General features: G+C 37.2%; 2 protein-coding genes across 2 annotated transcripts in view; both read left to right on the top strand.

Moving 5' to 3' along the window:
* LOC311192040 (sodium channel protein type 1 subunit alpha-like) overlaps nt 1-9,942 on the top strand; it is a gene marked incomplete at both ends in the record, with an annotated part of 61,402 nt that extends 51,460 nt beyond the window's left edge. The window contains 5 exon segments of the mRNA XM_084264443.1: nt 5,796-5,849; nt 6,201-6,342; nt 7,659-7,783; nt 8,151-8,421; nt 8,774-9,942. Coding sequence (XP_084120569.1) covers nt 5,796-5,849; nt 6,201-6,342; nt 7,659-7,783; nt 8,151-8,421; nt 8,774-9,942 — 1,761 coding nt within the window.
* Nucleotides 9,943-12,221: 2,279 nt separating this feature from the next.
* The window catches only part of TTC21B (tetratricopeptide repeat domain 21B), a gene marked incomplete at its 5' end in the record, with an annotated part of 33,892 nt that continues 21,471 nt past the window's right edge, over nt 12,222-24,642 (top strand). The window contains 11 exons of the mRNA XM_084265690.1: nt 12,222-12,231; nt 12,620-12,693; nt 12,897-13,026; nt 14,094-14,204; nt 15,839-16,005; nt 18,140-18,262; nt 20,718-20,875; nt 21,237-21,321; nt 22,354-22,452; nt 23,028-23,220; nt 24,257-24,354. Coding sequence (XP_084121816.1) covers nt 12,222-12,231; nt 12,620-12,693; nt 12,897-13,026; nt 14,094-14,204; nt 15,839-16,005; nt 18,140-18,262; nt 20,718-20,875; nt 21,237-21,321; nt 22,354-22,452; nt 23,028-23,220; nt 24,257-24,354 — 1,248 coding nt within the window. The remainder of the gene's footprint in view (nt 12,232-12,619; nt 12,694-12,896; nt 13,027-14,093; nt 14,205-15,838; nt 16,006-18,139; nt 18,263-20,717; nt 20,876-21,236; nt 21,322-22,353; nt 22,453-23,027; nt 23,221-24,256; nt 24,355-24,642) is intronic.

Raw genomic sequence — 24,642 nt, 5'->3', positions numbered from 1 at the left:
CTATGAAAAAATTTCCCTGCTATTTCTGTGCATAAACACCTAGTGGAGTTTATTTAGCAAAAACTGAGGGAAGAAGAGGAAGAAAATAGATGCAGAAAGATACTATGAGGTAATGCCTTCACTATTAAAAAATGTGTTCTCACAGCACACTAACAATCTTTGTATTTTGCAGTAGCTAACAATCTGACCCAGTTTTAATCAAGTCCAGCCTCTGACCTGTTGTGTGCGTTCAGCAACCTCTATGGGGTTTTGAGGTTGCTGTTTATTGTGAAGAACTTTAGTTTTCATTTTTATAGTTTTTAATTAAGTGTCTAGCTTTTATGTTTGCATAAGAAATCTCAATAATAGAAATCATTAACATGATGCAGTAGTATTGACATGGTCCTTCCTAAAGCAATAGTTCCAAGCATTGTGAAGAGCCTCTCCCAGCATACAGCATCTCACCTGGGTGACTCATAACTCCAACAATTTAAACTACATTTATGATAAATTATTTAGTGTCACATCAGGAAAGATCAGAGAAGGACAAATTGTATGAAATATAATTTGATTTTGATAGAAAAATTGGATTGTAATAGAAAGACTTCAAATATTTCTTTTTACTGACTTAATTTTGAAATGCACTGGCCTAGAACCTCCCCTGGGGTCAGAGGGGCAGAATGCTTTATTACACATGTTCAGGAGAAACAAGACCTCAAAAAACTATTTTGCAACACTTGTTCCAGTAATAACCTAGTCTATTCTGGGACAGGGATAACACCAAGTGCATATTTTCCTAGCTTTGTAGCCACAATCACAACCCCTCAGCTATTTGCAGTTAGACATATTTCAATGACCTGCCTTTTCATAGCTTATTCCATCTTCTTTTCATTGAAAAGGAACAAATAATTATTACTTAGATTCTTAAATTACTGGATTTCTCTGGGAGGCAAATAGGGAGAAATTTGAGAATTGCTCCCATGCTTCCAAAGGAAAAAAAATCTACACCTACCACAGAGGTTCCTAGGTCTCATGGGAGGACAAGTCCCTTGTTTTTGCAGTATCTATAATATAGAGATTTTGCACCAGTATCAAAGGCTTGCCTAACAGATGGGGGTTTTGTGTGAGTAGAATGTCAGTAACAGTGCCACTCATTTTTACTACAATGCTTGTAAAAGCATGAAGACATATTTTTTCTTACATACTAGAAAAAAACGGGGGACTTCTGTCATCGCCCAGCACCTTAATGGGTTTAGTAGGTAAGCCACTAGTAGTGATTTTCCAGTCATGAGTGATAAAAGCCCTAGGACAGAGAGAGGAAATATCAGCTTGACTTTCAGATAATACTTTAAATTTTACAGAACCTATGGGGTTTTCAGCTTTGAGAACAAAAGAAAGGCCACAATTAATAAATTCATAAATGTCTGAGATTCTTACATCACTTCTTCAAAAAAGGTAGTATTTGTAATGTGATTTTCTATGTGATATATGAATATCACACAGACTTGTAGGGTTTGGAAGGAACCTCAAGAGATCATCGGGTCCAACCCCCAAAATATGTATGTCATAACCCTAGATTTCCCTAACCTTCCTAATCTACGGCAATAATAGTAATGATGAGTAAATAGTAAGAATTAATTAGAGTTATAGAATCATAGAATGGTCTGGGTTGGAAGGGACCCCAAGGGTTATAGAGTTCCAACCCTCTGCCACAGGCGGGGCCACCAACCTCCATCCATTATCCATAACTGTGTCAGAAACAAAGAGTGTTTCTAATGAAACTTGAGCATTTGGCCCCAAATAAAGTATTAGGCCTGAAAAAAATGGGATCAAAAATCATGGTTAAAGTGGATATACTTTCTGTGCACACAATGTGAATGTTAATGGCCTTTTTTATTATCTTAACGATTAGTTGAAACGTCTACCAAAGGTTATTTGATTCTCCACCTTAAGAACCTCAGGCACAGACTTTTGTTTTGGTTGTGACAGCCTCATTTTGCTAATGACAAACTCAGTGATAAGTATCTGTGTGTGAATTGCAGATGCAAGGTCCCTTTTCAGGAAGCTGCATCTTGTTGCAGAAAAAACCAAACACCTCTTTTTAAAAAGTTAAATATAGAAAAGAAACAGTATTTCACAGAAATACTTGAAGTGGGATAATTTCAGGAAGAAATATTATAGGGTCAAAAAATAAATTGGAAATATGTGGCAGCTTCTTGACTGAGAAGTTCTTTCTTGAGTATTCTTGGTGGTGATGGGGAATGAATTTCTGGAATGAGACACCTAAGAAAAGAAGATAAAGTAATTTTTGGTTTGCATATTGCTTTTTTTTTCGGGGGGGGGGGGGGCGGGCGGGGAGGTGGGGATATATATCTGGGAAATCTTCAGTTTTGATAACTGTGTTATAATGTTTTTTGCCCAAAAATACAGGCTAACAATATATGCCGTTGATAGAACCAAGTTTTATAGACTTTCTTGATATGAGACTACTTTCCAAAATTCATTCCATTATGTAATTTGTAGTATAAATATTCATGCCACAGTTCATATAAATACATATACTTTTGGTAATAATTTTTTTCATCTGTGATCCAGCATAGCTCATGTTGGTCTATGTGGATCTGCAAACTTCTTTTTTTTAATTTTCTTGGTCTGAACTTGTTTGAGTATTTCTCTGTCCCTAAAGAAAAGCATGAAAGCAGCGACAGATCTGCTGCGGAAATTCACAATTTTCATGCATCAGTGAGTGAAGAGGAAGAGATTGGTAATTTTATGGCCTTATGCCTTTCTAACTTAAATCTAGTGTTTGGATTCTTCGGTAAGTAAATCTCGCAGAGGCCTGCTTTTATCCTGCTGGTTTTCATATATCCTGCTTACCAGGATAAAATGCCACACAACTAGTGGGTCCCAAAACACAGTGTTATATTATTGTGGTGTTACTAATATAAATAAGAAAACACATCTTGTGATGTGTAGGGTTAAAAAAAAAAAAAATCAGAAGCTGAATTCTAATGTGATAAGAGTGGAGTGTCTTCAAAGTTCCAGCAGGTTAGTATTTTAAAAGCAAGATGCTATTTTATCTCCAAAAGTGAATGTGAATCTTCTTGGTGGTTATTTCTGGTGAAGAAATGGAGCAGTGAAACTCCAGTGTTACTTATAACTTCACTGTAAACTATTCCCCAGGGAATACTTTAAACCACATTAAAGTAGATTGGGGGATTTTCTGTTTTGTTGTTTCTTCTAACTACATTCTAACTACTGCACCCAGCACATATAAGAAGTACGAGTTCTCCTACTGAACTGATGCTTCTGCTTTGGGACTTAAGAACTCATTTTCTCGCAGCTAAGTTCTCAAGTAGTGGTAATGGCTTTGCATAATGATTATTATATTCACTGATTCCTACTGATTTGTATGAGGGATTTACAATAAAACAAATAATATTATGAGGGAGCATATTTTATTATTAAAATTGCTTAATTTTAATTAGGTTTGGGATTTTTTTTTCTTAATTTCTTACTAAGGGTAATATGGCTTTGTGAAAATCATTCTGGAAAAAACACTATATATTTTGAACTGCAAGATATTAATGTGTTATATTTATCTTTTTCTACTCCACACTCCTTTCAAGTTGCCTTTTTAGTAATAATAAGCATACAGCAGCTCAGTTCTTGAGATCTTTTTTCTTAGTGGTAGCTGAAGGGTCCTGTCTGTTTACAATGGAGTACTTTACTGATGATGGCAAAGTTTAAAATTAGTCTATTTTTTCCATTCACTCTAGTTAGTCTAGGCTACACCCATAAATTTACAAAAAACAACAACAGAAGATGATATGGAAGGACCATCATATGTCTGAATCTGAGGCAAGAGCACACACTTTGCAGAAGAGCCACTCCTTCATTTGTGCCAGCTTTCTGATGTAAAACTATGCCCATTATTTGCACTTAGTGTTTCATGTTGAATTACTGATTTCAATGTAAGTTATGACATTCAAAAAAATGCAAATAATGTACCAAGACAGAAACAAAAGTAGCAACCGTAAGATGTGAAAGTATCCTGCACTATTTAGACTTTCTAAGACTTTTGGTTACCATTTCAAGATGTGACCTAGTGGAAGAGAGTTTAGATGAAAATAGTGACAATGACTGGAGTTCTGGAAAATGAGATCTACATGGCAAGACTGAAGGAACATGATCACAGCCTAAGGAAAAAGCAGCAAAACCCAGTTTGCAAATAAGTAAAAGGCACTGCACAAAGGATGATTAGTTCTCTGTTCTCCCGATATGTAATGATTGTGACAAGGGACAGTCTTAAAGGGCAACAGAAGGATTTAGATATTAGAAAACCATAAAGACAAGTGCCGGAATAAATATTCTTATGAGGTTGCGGAGTGTCAATCTTTAAAAGTCTTCAAGAACAGGTTAAACATATATTAGGAATTAGATAAATTAATCTGTTCCTACCGCTCCTAATCCCTTGCAGACCAATTACTCCACAAGGACATCAAATTCTTCAGATGAGACTTCTAATTGTTTCAGAGTTATTACTGATTGCGTGGTTCTCTGATATCACATTTTGATTTCACCACCATACAGTAAGATGCCTGAAGTTCATATTTTCTGTTGGTCCCAAGGCATGAAAGTCGTTGCATACTGGATTTGCATCTCACAATAATCATGCCCTTTTTAGTATTCTGCTGTTTCAAAAGTCTAAGGGTCCTCTTTTCCATTAAAAAAATAATTCCTTCTCATTTTAAGTTCACTTCAGGATGATGCCAGCTGCTTTGTGTGCTGCATAAGCAAAGCCTTTTTGAAATCTCCACTAGAAATGAAACCTCAAGATGACAGAGGTACAGCAATGACCATGGATGAAGAGTGTTCCATTCCCAACTTGTTTCTGCGACTGGTCTCTATTGCACAGAATACGAAGGAACTGATGATCTGCAGTCTTGGTTAACAAAATTATAATAGGGATTAAATGACAGAGGACTCTCACCCATTTATTTTATTCAAAGAACAAAAGGAGTAAAAATTGAGTGATTTCTACTTGGAGATGTTGCGTAGTCAAAATAGAACTAATGGCTACAACAGAGAAAATTGTTTTCTGTTTTGAACAGTTGGATAAAGCAATCTACACCTCACTGTCAGAGATAAAAATTTAAGATTTTGGGCAGAGGAAATAGCTATAAAAGTTCTCTAAATGCTGCCACATATGAAAACATTATGTCTTTGGTGCATATAAAACACATCTTCTTACTAGTTTATCTCAGAATATATCTGAGGGATCTAGCCTCTGTAAAACACAATGCAATATATTTAAAGTGAAAATACTATTATTAAATGAAGTATTTTCCAAAATAAAAATTCAGAATAATAGTAAAGCACTTTTTCTGAGGTAATAAATTTTTTTGTTTCCCTTCAGTTGCCACCTTTCTGGTTGGCTTATGAGGGAGGGACTACACATCAGTCTTCATTGGTGGCAACTCAGTTACATCAAGCTATTTCTCAGCTGTACATAGACTTTGCAGTTGACATGATTCAATGACTGTTTAGTCCACTAAAATGCTACTGCATTCTATCATTTGTGATAATTGTTTAGAATTAAGTAAATTATGCTTACTGCTTAAAATGTTCATACAGAAACAAAATAATGGGGTACGCAGCAGTGTGTCTGATGAGCAGCTGTGAAGAAAGCTGAGACAAAATTATCTAGAAATCTCATATTATGCTAATTATTTCTGGTGCTGTAGTCAGTTGCTGGAAATAATTATATGAATTGTCTTTGAGCCTATGCTTAAACGGGTGTGTACTGTTTACAGGCTACATTTAAAGGATGGATGGATATTATGTATGCAGCTATTGATTCAAGAGATGTAAGTAGTGCAAATATTTTAAATTATCTTTTTTTTTCTTGAGGTATGTCTATCAACAAACGTGTATTGATATATCTTCCAAAAGCAGTTAATATAAATACAATAGAATTAAACAACATTAAATTAACTAATATGAGATTCTGCTGTAATAATTTGTCTAAAACTGAATGCAAACTGCCAGATGTGGTGGGTAACAGACAGAATGGACAAAATACATTGATACAAGGCACAGGAGTATTACCCAAACACAACATATTAAAAACATTTTGCCCAAGGTTGCTTCTTCTTCAGTTCAAATTTTCACATGAAATCTTAGAAATGATATTTCACTTTTTAATTTTTTTTCCTTAGGTATTACAGCAACCCAAGTATGAAGACAACCTGTACATGTATTTGTATTTTGTCATCTTCATAATTTTTGGGTCTTTTTTCACCTTGAACCTGTTCATTGGTGTCATTATTGATAATTTCAATCAGCAAAAGAAAAAGATAAGTATTGTTTCATGTCTCTTCTAAAGATATTCTGAAATACTGCATTTTTGCAGGGGCATGATATATGGAAAGTATACACAAGGTTTGTTCAAAATGGAAAAAGCTGAAGCATACTGGGATATAAAATCTTACTAAGATGTAGCATGCATTAATGCCATAAGATTTTACATGGCATTCAATGGGACAGACCCTTCTGTTTTCAATGCCCATTTTATTTTTCCTGAAGTAGATAATCTCACTGTTGTAGCTGGTCTGAGTATCAGATGCTCATCTTTAAAATTATTTTCTGTAAACAGGTAAGGAAAGCTAAAGGACAAAACTATGAATTAGTAGTTTAAGTTTACCTTGGTGGACTTAATACTTTCCTTTGCATTTATGTTTAAGTAAAATTTTTGGAAGCTGTGCATGCTAGAGATCTAGAGTAGAGGTATATTGTTAGGGAGCCTGTCCAGTGTATCATGCGTGCATTCCCATGTCTTCAAGTTGCCCAAACATTCAGCCACAAAGGGTCTGCATTTAATCCTATGTGTTCATAGACATTCCTGAAATTAGGTGTCTGCAAGTATCTTGTATCCAGGAAAAGTTTACTTCAAGAGATATGTGGAGTCTAATGGGTTGCCATTCAAGCTGTCTCTACAAGAAAGTTTTTATGGGCAGTGGATTTTGGTTAGGTTGCCATGAAAGGCTTTTAATTATCTCTTTATCTTCACTGACAGACTCCAAAGGCCAGTTCTGGCTTTTGCTAACCAGAACTTCATTGACCATGGAAAGTAATCAATATAAAATGTTTACAGCATTTTACTGTGCACAGTGTTGAATGCTTCAATCTTCAGTGCAGTTTTTCCAATGTCTGATAATGCATCTTCTCAAAGATCTTGAAGACTTTGAGTTCCCAATGTTAATGTTGTGAAGGCTAAACTAGAGATACCTAAAGCACTAACACATTAATGTGCCGAAAACCTGTCTTCTTTGTTTCACTAAAACCCCAGTTCAGAAGTGACAATACTGAGCCCAGACTATTTGAGCTTAGCACAGATGCTGTTTACTGTATCTCTTTCTATAAAAGAAAAGAGGTACTGAAAAGGATTTATTGGAGTTCAAGGAAAATACTTGTAAAAAATATTACTGGGGTTTTTGTGAGATGCGGTACCGGATGTCCAGACAACTTATGGTCTAAATACTTAGATTGCAGAGAGCTGCATTTCCTAGCTAAGTGATTCTTCCTAATTCAGTCTTCTTGATTATCATAAAATAAATAAATTATATCAAGCTTTAAGAGTTTTTTTCAACACTGAATATAAATGTGATTATAACCAGTTTTGATTTCATGTTTTTACTTTGGAGGCCAAGACATATTTATGACTGAAGAGCAGAAGAAATACTACAATGCAATGAAAAAGCTGGGATCCAAAAAACCTCAAAAACCTATACCAAGGCCAGGGGTAAAATTAATCATATACATCAGACCAATACCTGTTTATGAACAGCTCAGTTTTTATTGATACACAGATAGCAGAAAGATGCCAATCTAAAAATTATCGTTAACTAGTGCATCAGTCAACAAAAATGGAAAATGAAAACACAGTAAAAAAAATACATTTCTCTTGTGACCATTTTATATGTGAATATACAAAGGAGGTTGAACTAAGCTGTTGTATTCAATTTCATAACTCTACTTAAAGATCACTAGTTAAATTTTTATTGAAGTCTCATAGGCCTTGCTGCATGTATTTTTCTACTTTGTTCTAACAGGAGAAGAAAAGCAATTACAGTTTGTACTGGATGTTTCTTTTTTCCTTTTCTCCTCAGAATAAATTCCAAGGCATGGTCTTTGATTTTGTGACACAGCAAGTATTTGACATCAGCATCATGATTCTTATTTGTCTTAACATGGTTACCATGATGGTAGAAACTGATGACCAGAGTAAAGAAATGGAAAATATTTTATATTGGATAAACCTGGTGTTCATTGTCCTTTTCACTGGAGAATGTGTCCTGAAACTAATTTCACTTCGCCATTACTATTTCACTATAGGCTGGAACATTTTTGATTTTGTAGTTGTCATTCTCTCAATAGTAGGTAAGTCTTGTTTACTAACCTAAAAATAGGGTAAAATTAATATAAGGTGAACTTTTACTTGACTGGAGCTGTATGGTTGGTTTTTGCCATTGCAAGGTTTATAACTAAGTCATGCAACTTTTCATTTTATCTAGTAACATACCTAATCCAACCATTGAAACTATTATAATCATTCAACATACATTGCACCTGCAAATATTAACTGGTAAAAGAGAAATTATGCAAGTGGAATCTACAGAATAGCTTTAATTGCTGTGTAGAACCACAGATCTTAAAGCTATTTTTCTGAATGGCCAGTATGATACGGAAATTAAATAGTAATCTCCCTTGTTTAAATTTTTTTGTGTTTTAGGTATGTTCTTAGCTGAGATGATTGAGAAATACTTTGTATCCCCCACACTATTCAGAGTCATCCGACTTGCCAGAATCGGCCGAATCCTGCGTCTCATTAAAGGCGCGAAGGGGATCCGCACGCTGCTTTTTGCTTTGATGATGTCTCTTCCTGCCTTGTTCAACATTGGGCTGCTGCTGTTCCTGGTCATGTTCATCTATGCGATATTTGGCATGTCCAACTTTGCCTATGTTAAGAGGGAAGCTGGGATTGATGACATGTTCAACTTTGAAACCTTTGGCAACAGCATGATCTGCCTATTTCAGATCACCACTTCTGCTGGCTGGGATGGTTTGCTGGCCCCGATTCTTAACAGTGGGGAGCCAGACTGTGACCCAAACAAAGCTCATCCAGGGAGCTCAGTGAAAGGTGACTGTGGCAACCCTTCCGTTGGGATTTTCTTCTTTGTCAGCTACATTATCATATCGTTTCTGGTAGTGGTGAACATGTACATTGCTGTGATTTTGGAGAACTTTGGTGTTGCTACTGAAGAAAGCGCTGAACCCTTGAGCGAGGATGACTTTGAGATGTTCTATGAGGTCTGGGAGAAGTTTGACCCTGATGCAACACAATTCATGGAATTTGAGAAATTGTCTGATTTTGCAGCAGCACTTGAGCCTCCTCTTCATCTACCCAAACCAAACAAAGTCCAGCTGATTGCAATGGATCTGCCCATGGTAAGCGGTGACAGAATTCACTGCCTTGACATCTTGTTTGCTTTCACAAAGCGCGTTTTGGGGGAAAGTGGGGAGATGGATGCCCTCAGAATACAGATGGAAGATCGATTTATGGCATCCAATCCTTCAAAAGCTTCCTATGAACCAATTACAACCACTTTAAAACGAAAGCAGGAGGAGGTATCTGCTGTCATTATTCAGCGGGCTTACAGACGTCACCTTTTAAAACGAACAGTAAAACAAGCTTCCTTTATCTATAACAAAAACAAAACCGAAGGAGGGGCTGGTCACGGTATGAAAGATGACATCCTTATTGACAAGTTACATGAAAACTCATTTACAGAGAAAACTGATATAACCGCATCAACAGCAGTTTGTCCGCCTTCTTACGATCGTGTTACGAGGCCAGTCAAAGAAAAGCATGAAAAGGAAGATAAAGATGTTCAGAAATAAAAGCAAATAGCAAGCATAATCTTCTATGTGCAAAATAGTTCATAGCCTGTAAGGATCATGTGTTTGTGTCAACAGGACTCCTGCTGGAGGTCTATGCCAAACTGACAATTTTTTCAAATATACTGTACATTAAAGGTCAGTGCCTATTAAAAGACAGTGACCCCTCGTCAGCAACTGTGACTGTGATATGGGGAAACAACTTTGAGAGGAGGTTACTGTTCTCACTACCAGCTGACACTGCTGAAGAGGAGAGAAAAAATGGCTACTCAGACTGTAGGGACCAGTTAAAGGGGTGCAAACCAAGTATTTGTGTGTTTAGCATAAAACAATACGGTAACTGTATCCACTGTTTGCATTTCAACTGCCACATACATCATATTTTTACAAAATCTGTGTTGGTGGATTCATCTTGTTTTTATTCATATGTTGTTTATTATATGTGACTATTTTTGTAAATGGGGCTTCTGTTGGGGAAGGGGATTCAGTACACCTTTACAGGTACAAGGGCCAGGTCTTCTATTACACGACTAATATAAACACAGAAATGATTTGCATGAAGGCATGCTGCACTTATAGATCATGCATGAAAATAACATTAATTCACAAAGAACAACAGATTTTTTTAGCGGTGTTTCTTGAAAGGACTAACAGATTTTGAGGTGCTTAATTCATGTTGTATCATGTCCAAACACGTCTTGGTGTGCCTGTAAAGTCCCCTACAACTCACAAGAACAGTACAGACTGATTTTTTTTTTGCACAGACCATTACGTTTTAGAAAGTGCAAACTTCCTTCTTGGTCTGTAGTCACAGATTTTTGTCTTTGTCTTTCTGCATACAGATACTAAGTGAATCTTCCTCAGCCCTCCAAATTTATCAAAAAAGAGCCCTTTCTGAAGTTGTTCTGCTTTCTCTGCAGTATTGTTTAGCCATCTTCAGCTCTCAGTAAGGTTGATGTTGTACGTGTTAATGAAAGCCCTCTGCTATGTAAATACTAATTTTTAACCTGTGGTGCATGTTTGAGCAAACAGATCATGACCTTAGCACATTTATTGCATCAAATATGTACCACAATAAGTGTAGCGTGCAAGCATTCAACAGGTAAAATTATGTATTATCTACCATTATAGATAATTTGGATGCTATCAATGCATGTTTATATTGCCTATGCTGCTGTTCCTTTGACTGTCCAGGATTCTTAAATATGGGAAGCCATACATCAGAGCTAAATGAAATAAACTACTCCACAAGACCTCATTCCTCCATACCATTAAGCAATATTTTGCAGCTACTTAAGAGCTTATTTGGTTTACATTTTTGAATTTTCAGTGAAAAGCATATAGTGTATATCCAAACTGTACAGACATGTTGAAAACTACTAAACCTGTTGAAAATAATGATAGAATTTTATAAGCAAATATAAATACTGTAAAAATCATTTTATTTTTCTTTTTCAGCATTATGTACATAAAACAAGAACTGAATTTTATCTTCAGGTTGATGTCACACCATTTTTTGTTACTTTCTGTCCATAGCACTTTTTCACAGAAGAACTCCAGAGAACAAGATATAACTGAGAACGGATATAGTCGCAGGTTCTTATTTTTTACAGTATTTCCAAACATGTCAATACTTTCTGCAAAAGAAGTTCATGATTTGCTTCTAGAACACCAAGGGGTTTTTTTTTTGCGGTTGGGAAACGGTGTAACATTCAAGTTGAATGTCCAAGCAGTGCCTGCGTCATGAGCTCTCAACCACAACCGTTCTTTCACAGAATCCTTCATCTCTTCTCACATTCACTCACAGATTTTGGGTTTGTTCTTTTCAATCCATGCCGCACTACAACAGTTCTAAGTGTTATCTTGGGTCCACACTATTTTTTCACGAGGAGAAAGTAGCAGAATTGTATATTCCAGCACATCAGGACATTTTACGTTTCTTACACAGGAAAACTAAATATAGATTAATTTTACTAAAATTATTGACTAATACTGTATTAGTGAACTGCATGCAGGAAGATGCTACTATTACCCTAGCTGACGCTGAAGAACATTACTGAAGCGCCCCAATAATAAAGGCTACATTTTTTATTGTATGTTCCTCTTGTCTTCATTACCCGGCGCCAAGGCACAGCGGCAAGAGACCTGCCGCCACCCCAGCTGCCCCCTGGGCGCCTGCCTCAGGCCCCAGGCAGGGCTTTCGGCTTCGGTGCCTGCCGGGCACTGTAGCGCGGGTCGCTAGCACTGCCCGGAGCTGCTTCACAAGCTCACGCCGCGGCGCCATGCGGTGGGGTACTCAGCCGTCAAAGCCTCATTAGCGCTGCTCCCAGGTGTGGGCCACGTAGTCGTATGGCCGGCCAGAAAATAAGCGGGCTGTCCAAGCTCCCCGGCAGCGCTGGGACCGGCAGCCGGTGCCGGCAGCCCTAAGGTACGGCTGCCGGCAGACACACACCTCCCGCCGCCCTGTGCTTACGCCCCTCCCACCTCCGCCTCTCACCCAATGGCACGGGACAGGCCCTCCGGCCGGTCCCGCCCCCGTCTCTCTCGAGCCCAATAGGCCGCCAGACACGTTCCAGCGTTTTCCACAAGTTTTTCTTCCCGTGTTTCTCCCGCCTTCCTTTCCTCCAAGCCAATGGCAGCGGGCGTTCCGGGTAGCCAGCCAATGGCAGCCTGCCTTTAGGCGCTCCCCTCGCCCTTCCGCTGGCACCTCGTCAGTGGCGCCGGGTAGCAACGATGGACGCTGAGGTGCAACAGGTGGGCGCTGCCGTCGGGCTCTGTCTCGGCTCGGGCCTTTCCGTGGGTGGGAGGGCGGTGATACGTGGGGGGAGGCGGTGGAGCTTGGGGCGGGAGAGCGAGGGGGCAGACGGGGCCGGACGGGTACAGGGCGGCCGGCGCGGCGTGCCGCCGTCCCGGGGTGAAGCGTTCACCTGCGTGAACTGAGGCTGCCTCTCCCGCAGGCCCTGCTCTGTTACTACTGCCAAGAAGGCTACTTCCACCACGTCCGGGCTGCGGCGGATGAGGCGCTGGGGCGGCTGGGCAGCGATCCGGTGTTCCTTTTCTACCGTGCCTACGGCGCCCTCAGGGCAGGTAATTCAGAGCTGGGGAGCTGGGTATCGTGTCCTGCCTCTCTGCCGCTCTCCCAAAACACGGGGCTGGCTTGACTCACAAGAAATAAAAGAAACGACACAGAAATAAAGCAACGTTCCGGAGACTGGGCGCTCTCTGTGCGGAGAAGATTGCAGATGTTTCATGGGCTGGCTGCCACGTACACCCCGGTTTGAGTGAAACTGCTCTAGACCACATAAGTGCTGACCTGAGAACTAAGGAATGCTATACTTTTTTTTTCTTTTCTTTTTGTTGATTGTGTGAATGTGGGTCAGATAAAGGGGTTCCTTGGAGGGAATTTGAGCGTCTCTCCCCTCCCCAGAAATGCTCAATGTGTTGTATCACAAAGATAAATTTGCTTGTTCCAGCTAATACTTCTTCCCTTCAGTCCAGCTGTGTTTAACTTTGCTATGTCCGTTTGCCTCAGAGGACCTGATGGCTAATACCTGTTAGGAGGACTTTATGGACATGAAACTGTTTTAAGAAATTAATTTAGCTAAATCCATTTCAGGGATGTCACAGAAAACAAGCAAATAAACTGAAGTGGGGGAGGGCTGTGACAGAGCGCTAGGAAGGGCTCAGAAGATTTGTGAGGTGGTGTATCTGTTCCCAAATCCCCTGACTTCTCTTTGTTTGTTTTAGAGTCATACATTCCTGTTTTTCAAGATGTCTCTTCTATTGATGTTCAAAAGATTCACGCAAACAAGGCAAAAATTCTGGCTATATAAAGAAACAGAAGCAAAAAGAACTGTTCGATGCCCTCCATAAAACAAATAATGACGATTTTCATCTTTATGGCAGTTGGCAGAACTAGCACACAATTCTCTTTCAAGTTCTCTGCACTGAGATGCTTTCTCTCTTTTTTTGTGTTTGAAAGACTTGCACAAACAAGTGAAAATGGATATGTGAATAATGAAGTTATAATGAAAGTGTTATCAAAAACACAGAAGAAAAAAATCAAGGAAAAACTTAAGTCAGCTTGAGGTTTTGATGCTGATATTCTCTGCATTTAAAAGCATTATAGCCTTTTCTGCACTTGTTTTCACTAGGTGACATCCAAGAGGGTATTCGACAGCTGGAGTCTATTAAAAACAAACAGGAGGTGTCACTTTGTGCAATGATGGCTCTGATTTATGCCCATAAAAAGAGCCCTAAACCAGGTATGCTAATTAAGACAATGCTGCTTCATGTTTTAAATAGCTGTATGCCAAGATCCGAGACTGGTGGACTAATTTTGCCTAACTTAAAAGGTATAATCCAGCTTTGCAGTTGGCATAGTATTTCCTACTGAGTTGAGGGATGCTTACCAAGATTATAAACAAAAATACCAAAACACAAAGCTGTGAAGAGTAAGACTGAATGCTAAAATAAAACACGCACACTCAAAAATAAAGTCTGACTTATCTACATTAATGAAAAATCTTTTATGGAAAAAAAAATTAGACTCAAGCTTCTTGTGATTACAGTTCAGTCTTGTCTGTTATACGTTCTTTAGAGCAGAACTGCAGTTTAAGAACTTGTTAAAACCACACCATTTCTATCTTTCAAGTTACCCTGACCTTCCAAATGGAGAAAAGAATTTTGTGACTGTTGATACATGGTTTCTCTGTCTAAAAACTGAAGGTTCTTTTGCTAATTACATTCTTAAACCCACAATGTCAGGTAACCAGAGTGTAATTAAACTGTTGCCTTGGTATCTTGACTGTGGAGACTTATGACTGTTACTGACATTTTGTTAAGGGTGATGCCATTAGTCAGACCTGTTTCACATTATACTCCTTATCTGAGTCCCTGAGGATTAGTAATGTAGGGCAGCAAAATTATCATGTGTTTCAAGACTCACTGAGAAGTCATAGAAGTAAGAGTCAGACATCTGACTTTAATGGCTCCTAAAAGCTCCTTCTTCTTGGTAGGAGGAGTCTGGGGGTGCACAAGGAGTTGGGAGGGGACTCAGCTAATGCAACTGACCAAAGGGAGATTCCATACCGTATGATGTTATGCCTAGCATATAAAGCTGTGGGAAGAAGAAAGTGAAGGGAAGTTTGATAGTGTTTGTCCTTCCAAGTAACCGTTGGTGTGCTGGAGCCCTGCATTCCTCAGGATGTCTGAACGCCTGCCTGCCAGTGAGAAATAGTGAATTAATTCCTGGTTTTGCTTTGCTTTACCTGTTAAACTCTACCTCAGTCCATGAGTTTTTTCACTTTTACTCTTCTGATTCTCTCCCCCACTCCACTGGGCGGGGAGTAAGCAAGCAAACAAGCAGCTGTGTGATGCATAGTTGCTGGCTGGAGTTAAACCGTGACAGTCCTGCACAGCAGATGAAATTTCTATGTGGGATTAAGCTGATGAGAGCAAATGACAATAACAATAAGTATGTAAGAAAATTAGTTTCAGTGTTGAGAAACACATCACACATTTTTCAGGGGTTCTGGAGATAAATCACGTTCAGCATTTTAGAGCTGCATTACAGTTAACTTTTTACTTATTTGGCAGACACTGATACATGTGAACCTTATTGTCAGGTTTCCATTTAGCTGACAGAGGTCTCAGCTACAAATCTAAGGATTAAGGAATAGCAGGGTTCTTGCACAAATGACCGTATTGATAGGAACACCCTTCTGCCTTATGTGCCTGTACCTGATAAATATTTTTAGTTGGGAGAGGTTGCCCTTCTATATATATCAACATATAATACAGAAAACAGTGTTTTATTTGGAAGCCCTGGGGTTATGTGCTGCTTTTTTATACTATTTGGAGATACTATCAACAAAGGCTGTGAATAAAACCATTTCAGATCGCGATGCTATTCTGGAGTTGGACACAAAAATGAAGGAGCAACGTAAAACAGCAGGACAGAAGGCTCTGTACTTTGCTGGATTATTTTTGTGGCACCTTGGTCGTGAAGACAAAGCCCGTGAATATGTTGATAGGATGATCAAAATTTCTGGTGGTGGTAAAGAGGTAACTTTTATTTTCCTCTGTGAAATGTTAATGGGGCCATGTAGAGTGTGAAGCTAGGTGTATGGCACCAAAGCCATTTGGAGGTTTCCTTTGGCTGTTTCGTGTTCTAGTACTTAACTTTCTTAATGTCATAAATTCATTTGACTAGGCCAAGTAGAATTCCCATAATTATTTTTTATGTCTGCCAAGTATTCATTTTCAACTCATAAATGAGAGGTTTGCATTGACCAGTGGAGATAAGATGTCATAATGCCAGTTTTGCTACCGAATATCACAATTACTAGAAAAAGACTAAGCATGATTGTCTCACTAGAGGGAGACATCTGTTTTGAATGTGAAGATAGAAAAAATACCCAGAGGACCAGGAATTTAAATATTCAGAAGTTTGTAAAGGCAAAATTTGTGTAGGGTTTTACTGAATGTAATTTATTTTAAAATCTGTGTAAGCATTGTGTGTAGCAGTGTCTTCTGCATTTATATACAGGCATCAAAACTTGCTGGAATCTTTGAAGACTGAAAGAGGTTTGTGAAAGCGTACTGGTTTTTGGTTTGGTTTTTTTTTTCAGAGATGTAAACTTCAGTTCAAGGAGGGGAAAACTATATTTTTGCTTGTAGTAAGATGTCTTTAAGGCAGAGCTGTTAACATTCAATGCATAATTGTTCTCTGATGAAATTAGTATAAACACAAGTGCTGTTTCTAAATTGTTCCTCTGTGTGGGTCAGCACATTGCTCATTTTGTAATCTACAATTTTATGGCTTATGATATTATGTGAGTTAGAAATCTGCAACTATTGTAAACATTAATTTCTGAAATTACATTATGAACTTAAGTAATGGCTTAGCTTTTGAACTATTGCTTGTAATTATTTAAATTTGGTAGTTATTTTTAATGATTGGTTATTTTTACTAATGAAATAATTAGAGACTTCGCAGCATTAATATGCTAATTTCTGAAAAGAGTAAGGAACTGGCATAGTGGTAAAATAGCAGTATTTCTTCACTTCGCTTTTTGAAGCTATAGTAGTTGATTTTTGTTTGCTTGGTTTTTTTTAAGCAACACCATTTGAGAATGCTGCTTAATTGTTTTTATTAGGGTTTTTTTTACAACAGGATATAAAAATGTACATCAGCATTTAAATGTGTAGAAAAATATCTTTTTCCTTTTTTTCTAACTTAACTTATGACTATCTTCTTTCCTAGACTTGACAATACAAACTTGTGTGTACTTCACATAGGAGATGATTGGGGTGCTTAAATTTAGTGAGATATTATTTGCTTTGTATATACAGTTAATTTGATAAGATGCTTTATGTGCTTCTGATATAGAAAAAATACCTCAGTTTTTTTTAAATGCTGGAGTGTATGAATTTCAACCAGTTTGTGTTATAAAAAAGATCACATAGGGCTCTTCTACTAACTTTTGGATATTAAATAAAAATTTATGTTACAGAAGAGCTAGTGATACTTTATAGTTTAAATTTTTGTTTTGATGGCAATTCTAATTTGTTTAAATCATTCAGCCCTTCGAAAGAGATTTGATTTACTTAAGCTATAATATCTGAAACACATAGGAGAAATGAAATTCATTAATTATGATGAATAATACCTTAAATGGAAAGACACATTTCACCTTTTAAAAATTCAAAGTACTCTATTTTTTTACCAATGCTGTTGGGGCTTTGGGAAATGTCAGACCTTTGCCTTCCTTACACAGATTTTTCTTTTTAATCAGCAGAAGAATGCAACACGCTTCTGTTTAAGCACCCCATGTGTATCTGTGTCCCATACAAACAAAATATTAAGAAAATATGCTTTTAAAATTTATAAATATTGCATAAAATACTCTTACACTCTTATGCAATCACTTCTACAAGGCTTTGTTCTGCTGGATGTGTTAGAATAGTTGGTGCAACTTTATTTTTAATCATGTACATAAATACACTATTTGATTAATGCTGGAATTACTAATAATGCTGTGGACTGGTTATAATTTTAAATATATGCTTTTAACTATTAAAAATACATACTTTACATCCTATTTTATTTTTAGATTATTTCTACTCAATTACTATATCTAGCATACTATTTTTACTGCCGAGCTAGTGAAGACTTCTGGTTTGTGTTTATGTACAGGGGTTAATTTTGAAAGCATGGCTTGACCTTACTTCTGGGAAAGAAACCCATATTAAAAAAGCTTTGAAGTACTTCGATGAAGCATTGCTGGAAGGCAACGATGTTTTTGCTCTGCTTGGTAAAGTAAGTTTATATCATGATTTTAACACTTCTTAAATGTCATCCTCACCTTGTAGAGCGGTTAGATGCTGAGAGTTACCTATGATAACAGCTCCTCCAAGGAGTGGAAATACAGCCTAGTCATACTCTTATATTCAGAGGAAAAGATGAGGTTTTAGTAGAAATTAAATTTCACTTGATTTATAAAATTGTTTAAGGAATACAGAAGAGTTGTCACACAAATTGATGACTAGCACAATGCAAACATAGTGACAGTTCTGTTTCCTGTGGTAGACAGCCTAATTTAAATAGTTTGCTTAATTTTAATAAGTAGCCAAGTTTGTAAGACTTCTCACTTCCTTTGTAGGTCTAGATGAAGGGGTGTGTCTGGGTTGCAGTAATAGTATACCGTGTCTATTACCGTATATGTATTTATGAATTTCTGGGGTGTTCATGTTGTACTAGTGTATTTCCTTATTATAAAATGTTGCTGCAGTGGGATGTTGCTTTAGGTATATTAGTGATGCACCTTTTGTTTTTTCTCCTTGGAATACGGTTAGCTGCTAGATGATACTTTAGTGTTTACTAGACACCAATGTAAAAAAGAAAAGTACAGGTTAAATACAGTCAGTCTAATTATATGTTGAGATGATGACTTTACTATGCATAGAAGAACTATTTTATTCATGTGTTTTTATGTAAGAAATGGGGTTTCAAATCACCTGAAAATGCAAAAGTGGGACAGCTATCCACATTACAAAACTGCTGTGTGCCATGACAAAAAATATAAGTAGTTAAATGTGGTAGTGGGATCATCTATGAACTTTGTTAACACACTTTTTTAACCATCGTTAGTTGGTTTCAAGTGTTTGCTTTGGTTGTATTACATTAAGGGAGTGGCATGAGTTATCTTTACATATTTTCCTGTTTATGGGTCCCTTCCAACTCAGGATGTTCTATGATTTATATTGCGTACATTGTTATACATTAATATAAAATTTAATATTCTAAAACTAAACACAGAAAAAATTCAATGAAAATAAGAAGCCTAAAGTTCAGGGAAGAGTGCAGGATAATATTTGGTTGAGCGTGTGTGCTTGGCTGTATGTGGACTGTTGATTTTAATTAGCATTATATTTCAAATTTAGTTAAGCAGTTAGGTTTTAGCTATCTTACTATGACTTAACAAATTAACTCTCAGAAACTGCACAGATTCTAAAAGTCTGAAATACAACAGTATGCACACAGTCACCTTCAATATAGTAATTAAATTTTAAGTGTCAAAGTAAAACAGAGGATTTAAGCCCTAACTTAATTTCTATTCAAATTCAGAAGTATCAAATATCATATAAATGAAGTAGTTTTTATTTGGAGAACCCTATAAGTTGCTTTACAATTAAATAAATAATCATTAATTCTGGCAACAATAACCTACTGAGTGTAAGTTTTTAGATGGTGTATACTTCAGGACTTGAACAACTGTTTAATCTGTGGGTTGTGTTTAGTATCCTGAAATTGTGAGATGCTTCATATAAAGTTATTTGAAATTTAAGATAAATATTTTACTCCTCACATATGAGGAGTAAAATATTTATCTTAAATAAGGAATCTCTTGGTTATGACTGACTAGTAACTAACAACAGTGTGACCAGCAGGGCCAGGGAGGTGACCTCACCCTGTACTCAGCCCTCGTAAAGCCGCACCTCATGTACTGTGTGCAGTTTTGGGCATCACAGTATAGGAAGGACATTGAGGTGCTGGAGAGGGTGCAGAGAAGGGCAGCTAGGCTGATTAGGGCTATGGAGAACAGGTCTTATGAGGAGAAGCTGAGGCAGCTGGGGCTGTTCAGCCTGGAGAAGAGGAGGCTAAGGGGAGACCTTATAGCTCTCTACAGCTACCTGAAAGGAGGTTGTTGTGAGGTAGGTGTTGGCCTCTTCTCCCTAGTAACTAGTGACAGGACAAGAGGGAATGGATTCAAGTTTTACCGGGGGGGTCAGATTGGAATATAGGAAAAAATTCTTCACTGAGCGGTGAAGCATTGGAACAGGCTACCCAGGGAGACGGTGCAATCACCGTTCCTGGAGCTGTTCAGAAAATGGGTAGATGTGGCATTTGAGGAGATGGTTTAGAGATTATGGTGGTGTGGTGCTTACAGTTGGACTTAAGGATCTTGAACATCTTTTCCAACCGTGATGATTCTGTGATTTTATGAATTTGTACGTGCTGAATCGAAATTACTTGTGTTTTAGAGTGCTTACCACACACCAGGCTTGAACGTGTCATCTTTTCCTATTTGATCATTGCAGTATCTCTAGTTGTGGTTGATGCTGAAGCAAAAACTATTACATAAAAAGATTTTTCTCTTACTAGCTCTTTTTCCTGGTTTCTGCATGAAAGAACTTCTGAATCTCCTCACCGATGTGAGTTTACTGGTTTTGATGAGTTTACAAGGTTTTTTTTTCCCTCTTTATTCCATTAGGCACAGTATTTTGAAGTCCGACACAATTACTCAGGAGCTCTGGAAACAGTGAACCAGATAATTGCAAACTTTCCAAACTTCATCCCTGCTTTCATAAGGAAAATGAAGCTCCAGCTGGCCTTGCAGGACTGGGAGCAGGCAGTTGAAACAGCACACAGGTTAAGTAGCACTCTGCTAATTGTGCTCTTGCCATGTTTACACTGTAAGAAGATTTTGAAATAAAAGTAGACAGGGGAATTTGAATAAGTTAAAGCAGTTATTTAAGAAAATAAATTTAATCTAAACAAAGCTTTATTAGAACCCAGCCTTGCAGTTTGGTAAGGATGCTACATAAATATGTCAATCCATTTTGGATGGAAGAGGACCTTTTTTGACATAGGCATGAAGTAACAAAACTGTGCTTTCAGTTGAGAGCTATGACTGTTGTGACTCTGCAATACAAGTTATTCTATTTCAATTTTAGGATGCAGCAGAGGTTTTGGTTTGGTTTCTTTGCATTCACCTTTTGTTTGGCTTTAGATTATTGCAGAAAGATGCCCTCAATTTAGAAGCCATAAGAATGGAGGCGCTACATTATCTCTGCAGGGAAGGAAATATCTCTGCGGTGAGTCTTTTTAGTAGCAGACTGCTGAGCATAATACAGCCGTTGTAGGACCTAGATCCCACGTGCATTATCTTCTTAATGTCTTCTCCTCACATACTTTGTCTGGTCCTACACTACTTCTCTGCAAGAAGAGGTATATTCACCTACCCTGAATCAGACAGCCACTCTAGCCTATTGGAGTACTTTCTGGATGCCAATGGAACCATAATGTTTTACCTTCATGTTTCTAGAGAACAGGAATCAAGCCAAACAGAAGTCTCCTCTGGAGAGTGAACTGAATTATGTTGATCTGAATCATCAAAACAATCTTTTATTGTTTAAGTTCTCCTTTTAGAGATACATAAGTTGTTATAAGCCTTCAATTAATTTTAAGTATTTCACTAATTGAAGTAAGAGAAATAATGAGGTCTTGCAGTAATAAAGATTTTGAAGGTGGTCATAGTTAATTAACTAGTGTCTGTGATGTGAGGTTTTATACCCTTGTGCTTTGTTTGCCCTATTTTGACAGTTACTTGGGGTTTTTTAGCTCTAAGAACCCATATTGACTTTTCCTTCTATTCCCAAGATTGTTTTCTGCACAGGGACATATTAATGTATTTTCTACCCATGGTGCTTGTGCTGTTTTTCAAGAAAATTTAAAATGCATAATGATTATTCGTGTCAATTTAGATAATGTATTTTAAAATTCACTTTCTCATTACACAAAAATGCTGGTATAATTTAAGTGAAGATTTAGCAAAAGAAGTTGCAGACTGCCATTCAGTAAAGCTGCCCAGGAATGAAACTTTCATTATGTCAGATTCAGCTCAAATCTGTCACATTTTTTGAGCATGTCTGGAGGACACATATTCTACTGTGTTGTCATTTTATTATTCCAAAATACTTTCCTAGGAATTCCAAAATCTTACTCTCATCCCTGAAAACTTCTGAGATTAAATGTCAACATACTGTATAGAAAAATGTGACTCGTTTTTATTGAAAACTGTTCAGTCTTCCTGATCTGTTCATTCTTTCCTTTACTATTTCTCCAAGGCTTCAGCAAGACTGGGAGACCTAGTTAAAGCACTGGACAAGTTAGAACCACGTAATTCACAGCTCTTCTGTAAAATGGCTTTAGCTTTCAGTAGAACAGTGAGTATATATATTTTTAATGCTTTTTTTCTTACAGCATACAACTATCTCTATATGCTGATTTTTGTTTTCTTTTCTGGTAGACAGATGTTAAATGTCTACTAAAAAGTAGAAGATTGCAGACAACTGAAATAAGTTAACTAGTCTATATTTAAAGTTTTATATTTGGTATGAATTACAGTACTTAAGCTATCTAATTCTTAAAACTGTTTTTACTGCTTGCTTTTAAATGAGGAACAGATTTCCAATGAAAATACATTCAGCTGTCCACCAGCCATATTCTTAATGCAGCAGTGAGAAAGTTAGTCACATAGCCTTGAAACTGAAGGTTTCTTTAAGCTTTGTATTTGTCAGAATTGTTTTAAGGAGCCTTCAAAGCAGCTATAAACTATTCTTTATTGAATGGTATTGTATGTTGAGGCATGAATACAGAACACGTTAATGTCACAATTGCTGTGGACTGTTAGCCTTACAAATGTTCTTGTCTCAATTGCTGTAGCAATATTTGTGTGTTTTTCTAAGTGAATCTGAAAAATAAGAAAAACTTAAAATTTAAATTTTATTTTTGTTATTAGTGTGGCCGGAACCAACTCATCCTTCAACATACACAAACCTTAGTTGAAAGAGCATCTTACTTGGCATCTGATAATGCAGAATTTGCTACTGAACTTGGCTACCAAATGATTTTACAAGGAAAAGTGAAAGAAGCTTTAAAATGGTACAAGACTGCTATGACACTTGATGAAACAAGTGTTTCTGCACTAACTGGTAAGGTCTTACACTTTTTGTTTTTTACTAGTTTTAAGACAGAGATAATGATTTTTTTATCAGGTTTTCCTACTGCTACTAAGGAAATCTAGAACTATTACAACAGGAGCATCATACAATACTACTTGATTCATGCAGTGGTTTTTTCTCACTGGATATATCTTTTGCTCTTCATTTTGAAAAATGAAACTTTTCTCTTTTGAGTTAGAACTCTGAAATTAATTCTAAGGACAGAGATGCGGCTGCATTTTTTAATATTTATTTTTAAATTTTATTTCCATAGTGCCTAAAAACTAGAGGACTCTTAAGTGCCACAGAAATAAATAAAAAGCAAGGGCTGTTAATAGAACAAGCTGCCTATGTGTCTCTAAATTAGATAGAAAATCGTAATCAAGTCAGAACATCTGATAGCTGTGATGTACATATTAAGCTCTTTGGGGGAAAAACAAAATAAAAGCCAGCACTTTTGATAAAGTCTACATGCTGTCAAGAAAATGGAAGTGTATATGTGACATACTTGCATCACAGACTTTCCCTTGATTTTGTTTTTTTTCCTTGACTATGCCATCGCCTTTTAATCTGAAACTACAAAGCATATGAAAAATTGAGAGGGTAGGAGTGGTTTGTGTGTATGAATGGGGATGTGCGTGTTGTTTCGGGCTTTCTTGGGGCTTTTTTTAGATTTCATTTTGCTTCTTGTACTTGCTCTGAACTTAGAAGCCAGACTTTATGGTGCTTCTACTTAATCTAGAACCAGTCGAAGATTTACTGTTTTAAACTTCATAATATAAAAGATGAGCTCTTCCCATGACACTGATTTATAGCATTGCGTATATTAATGTATCAATCATGCATGGCTTACTCTAGGTATTTGTAAGTACATAAAATCTGCATTGCCATAAGTCTTGATCTATTCTCTCTTCTCATATCACCACTTTATGAAGAGGTTGGGGAGACAAAAGGTTAATTTTGGAAAAGAAATCATGTGCCTAACTAGGAAGATGAATCTGCAATAAAATGTTTGAATATTTTGCAGGAATTATTCGTTGTCAGCTAGTACAAGGGCAATTAGAAGATGCAGAGCAGCAGTTGGAGTTTCTTAATGAAATTCAGCAGTCCATTGGGAAATCTGGGGTAGGAGATTCTTCATTAGAATACTTTGGTTACAGTCTGACTTGAGCCATACTGGCTACTTCATGTACTACATCAAGAGGGCACTTTTAATGGAGTACCACTAAAGTTTCAGGTTTTCTTCCTATTAATCTAAGTTAAAGCATCACAAGGCCATTTGCTTGCAGAGCAAAACCATTATTGTTTTCCTATGATGCTTCATGATCAATCTCAAATGTCAGGAAGGATGGGTTATTATTTTTGGATTCTGCCCTCAGAAGAATGTAGAGCATCTTGCACAAACTGAAGGGA

This window comes from Gallinula chloropus, assembly GCF_964237585.1.
Source record: "Gallinula chloropus genome assembly, chromosome: 5".
Classification (NCBI taxonomy): Eukaryota; Metazoa; Chordata; class Aves; order Gruiformes; family Rallidae; genus Gallinula; species Gallinula chloropus.
Note: the sequence above shows the minus strand (reverse complement) of the source record. Positions and strands in the feature narration are given on the sequence as shown.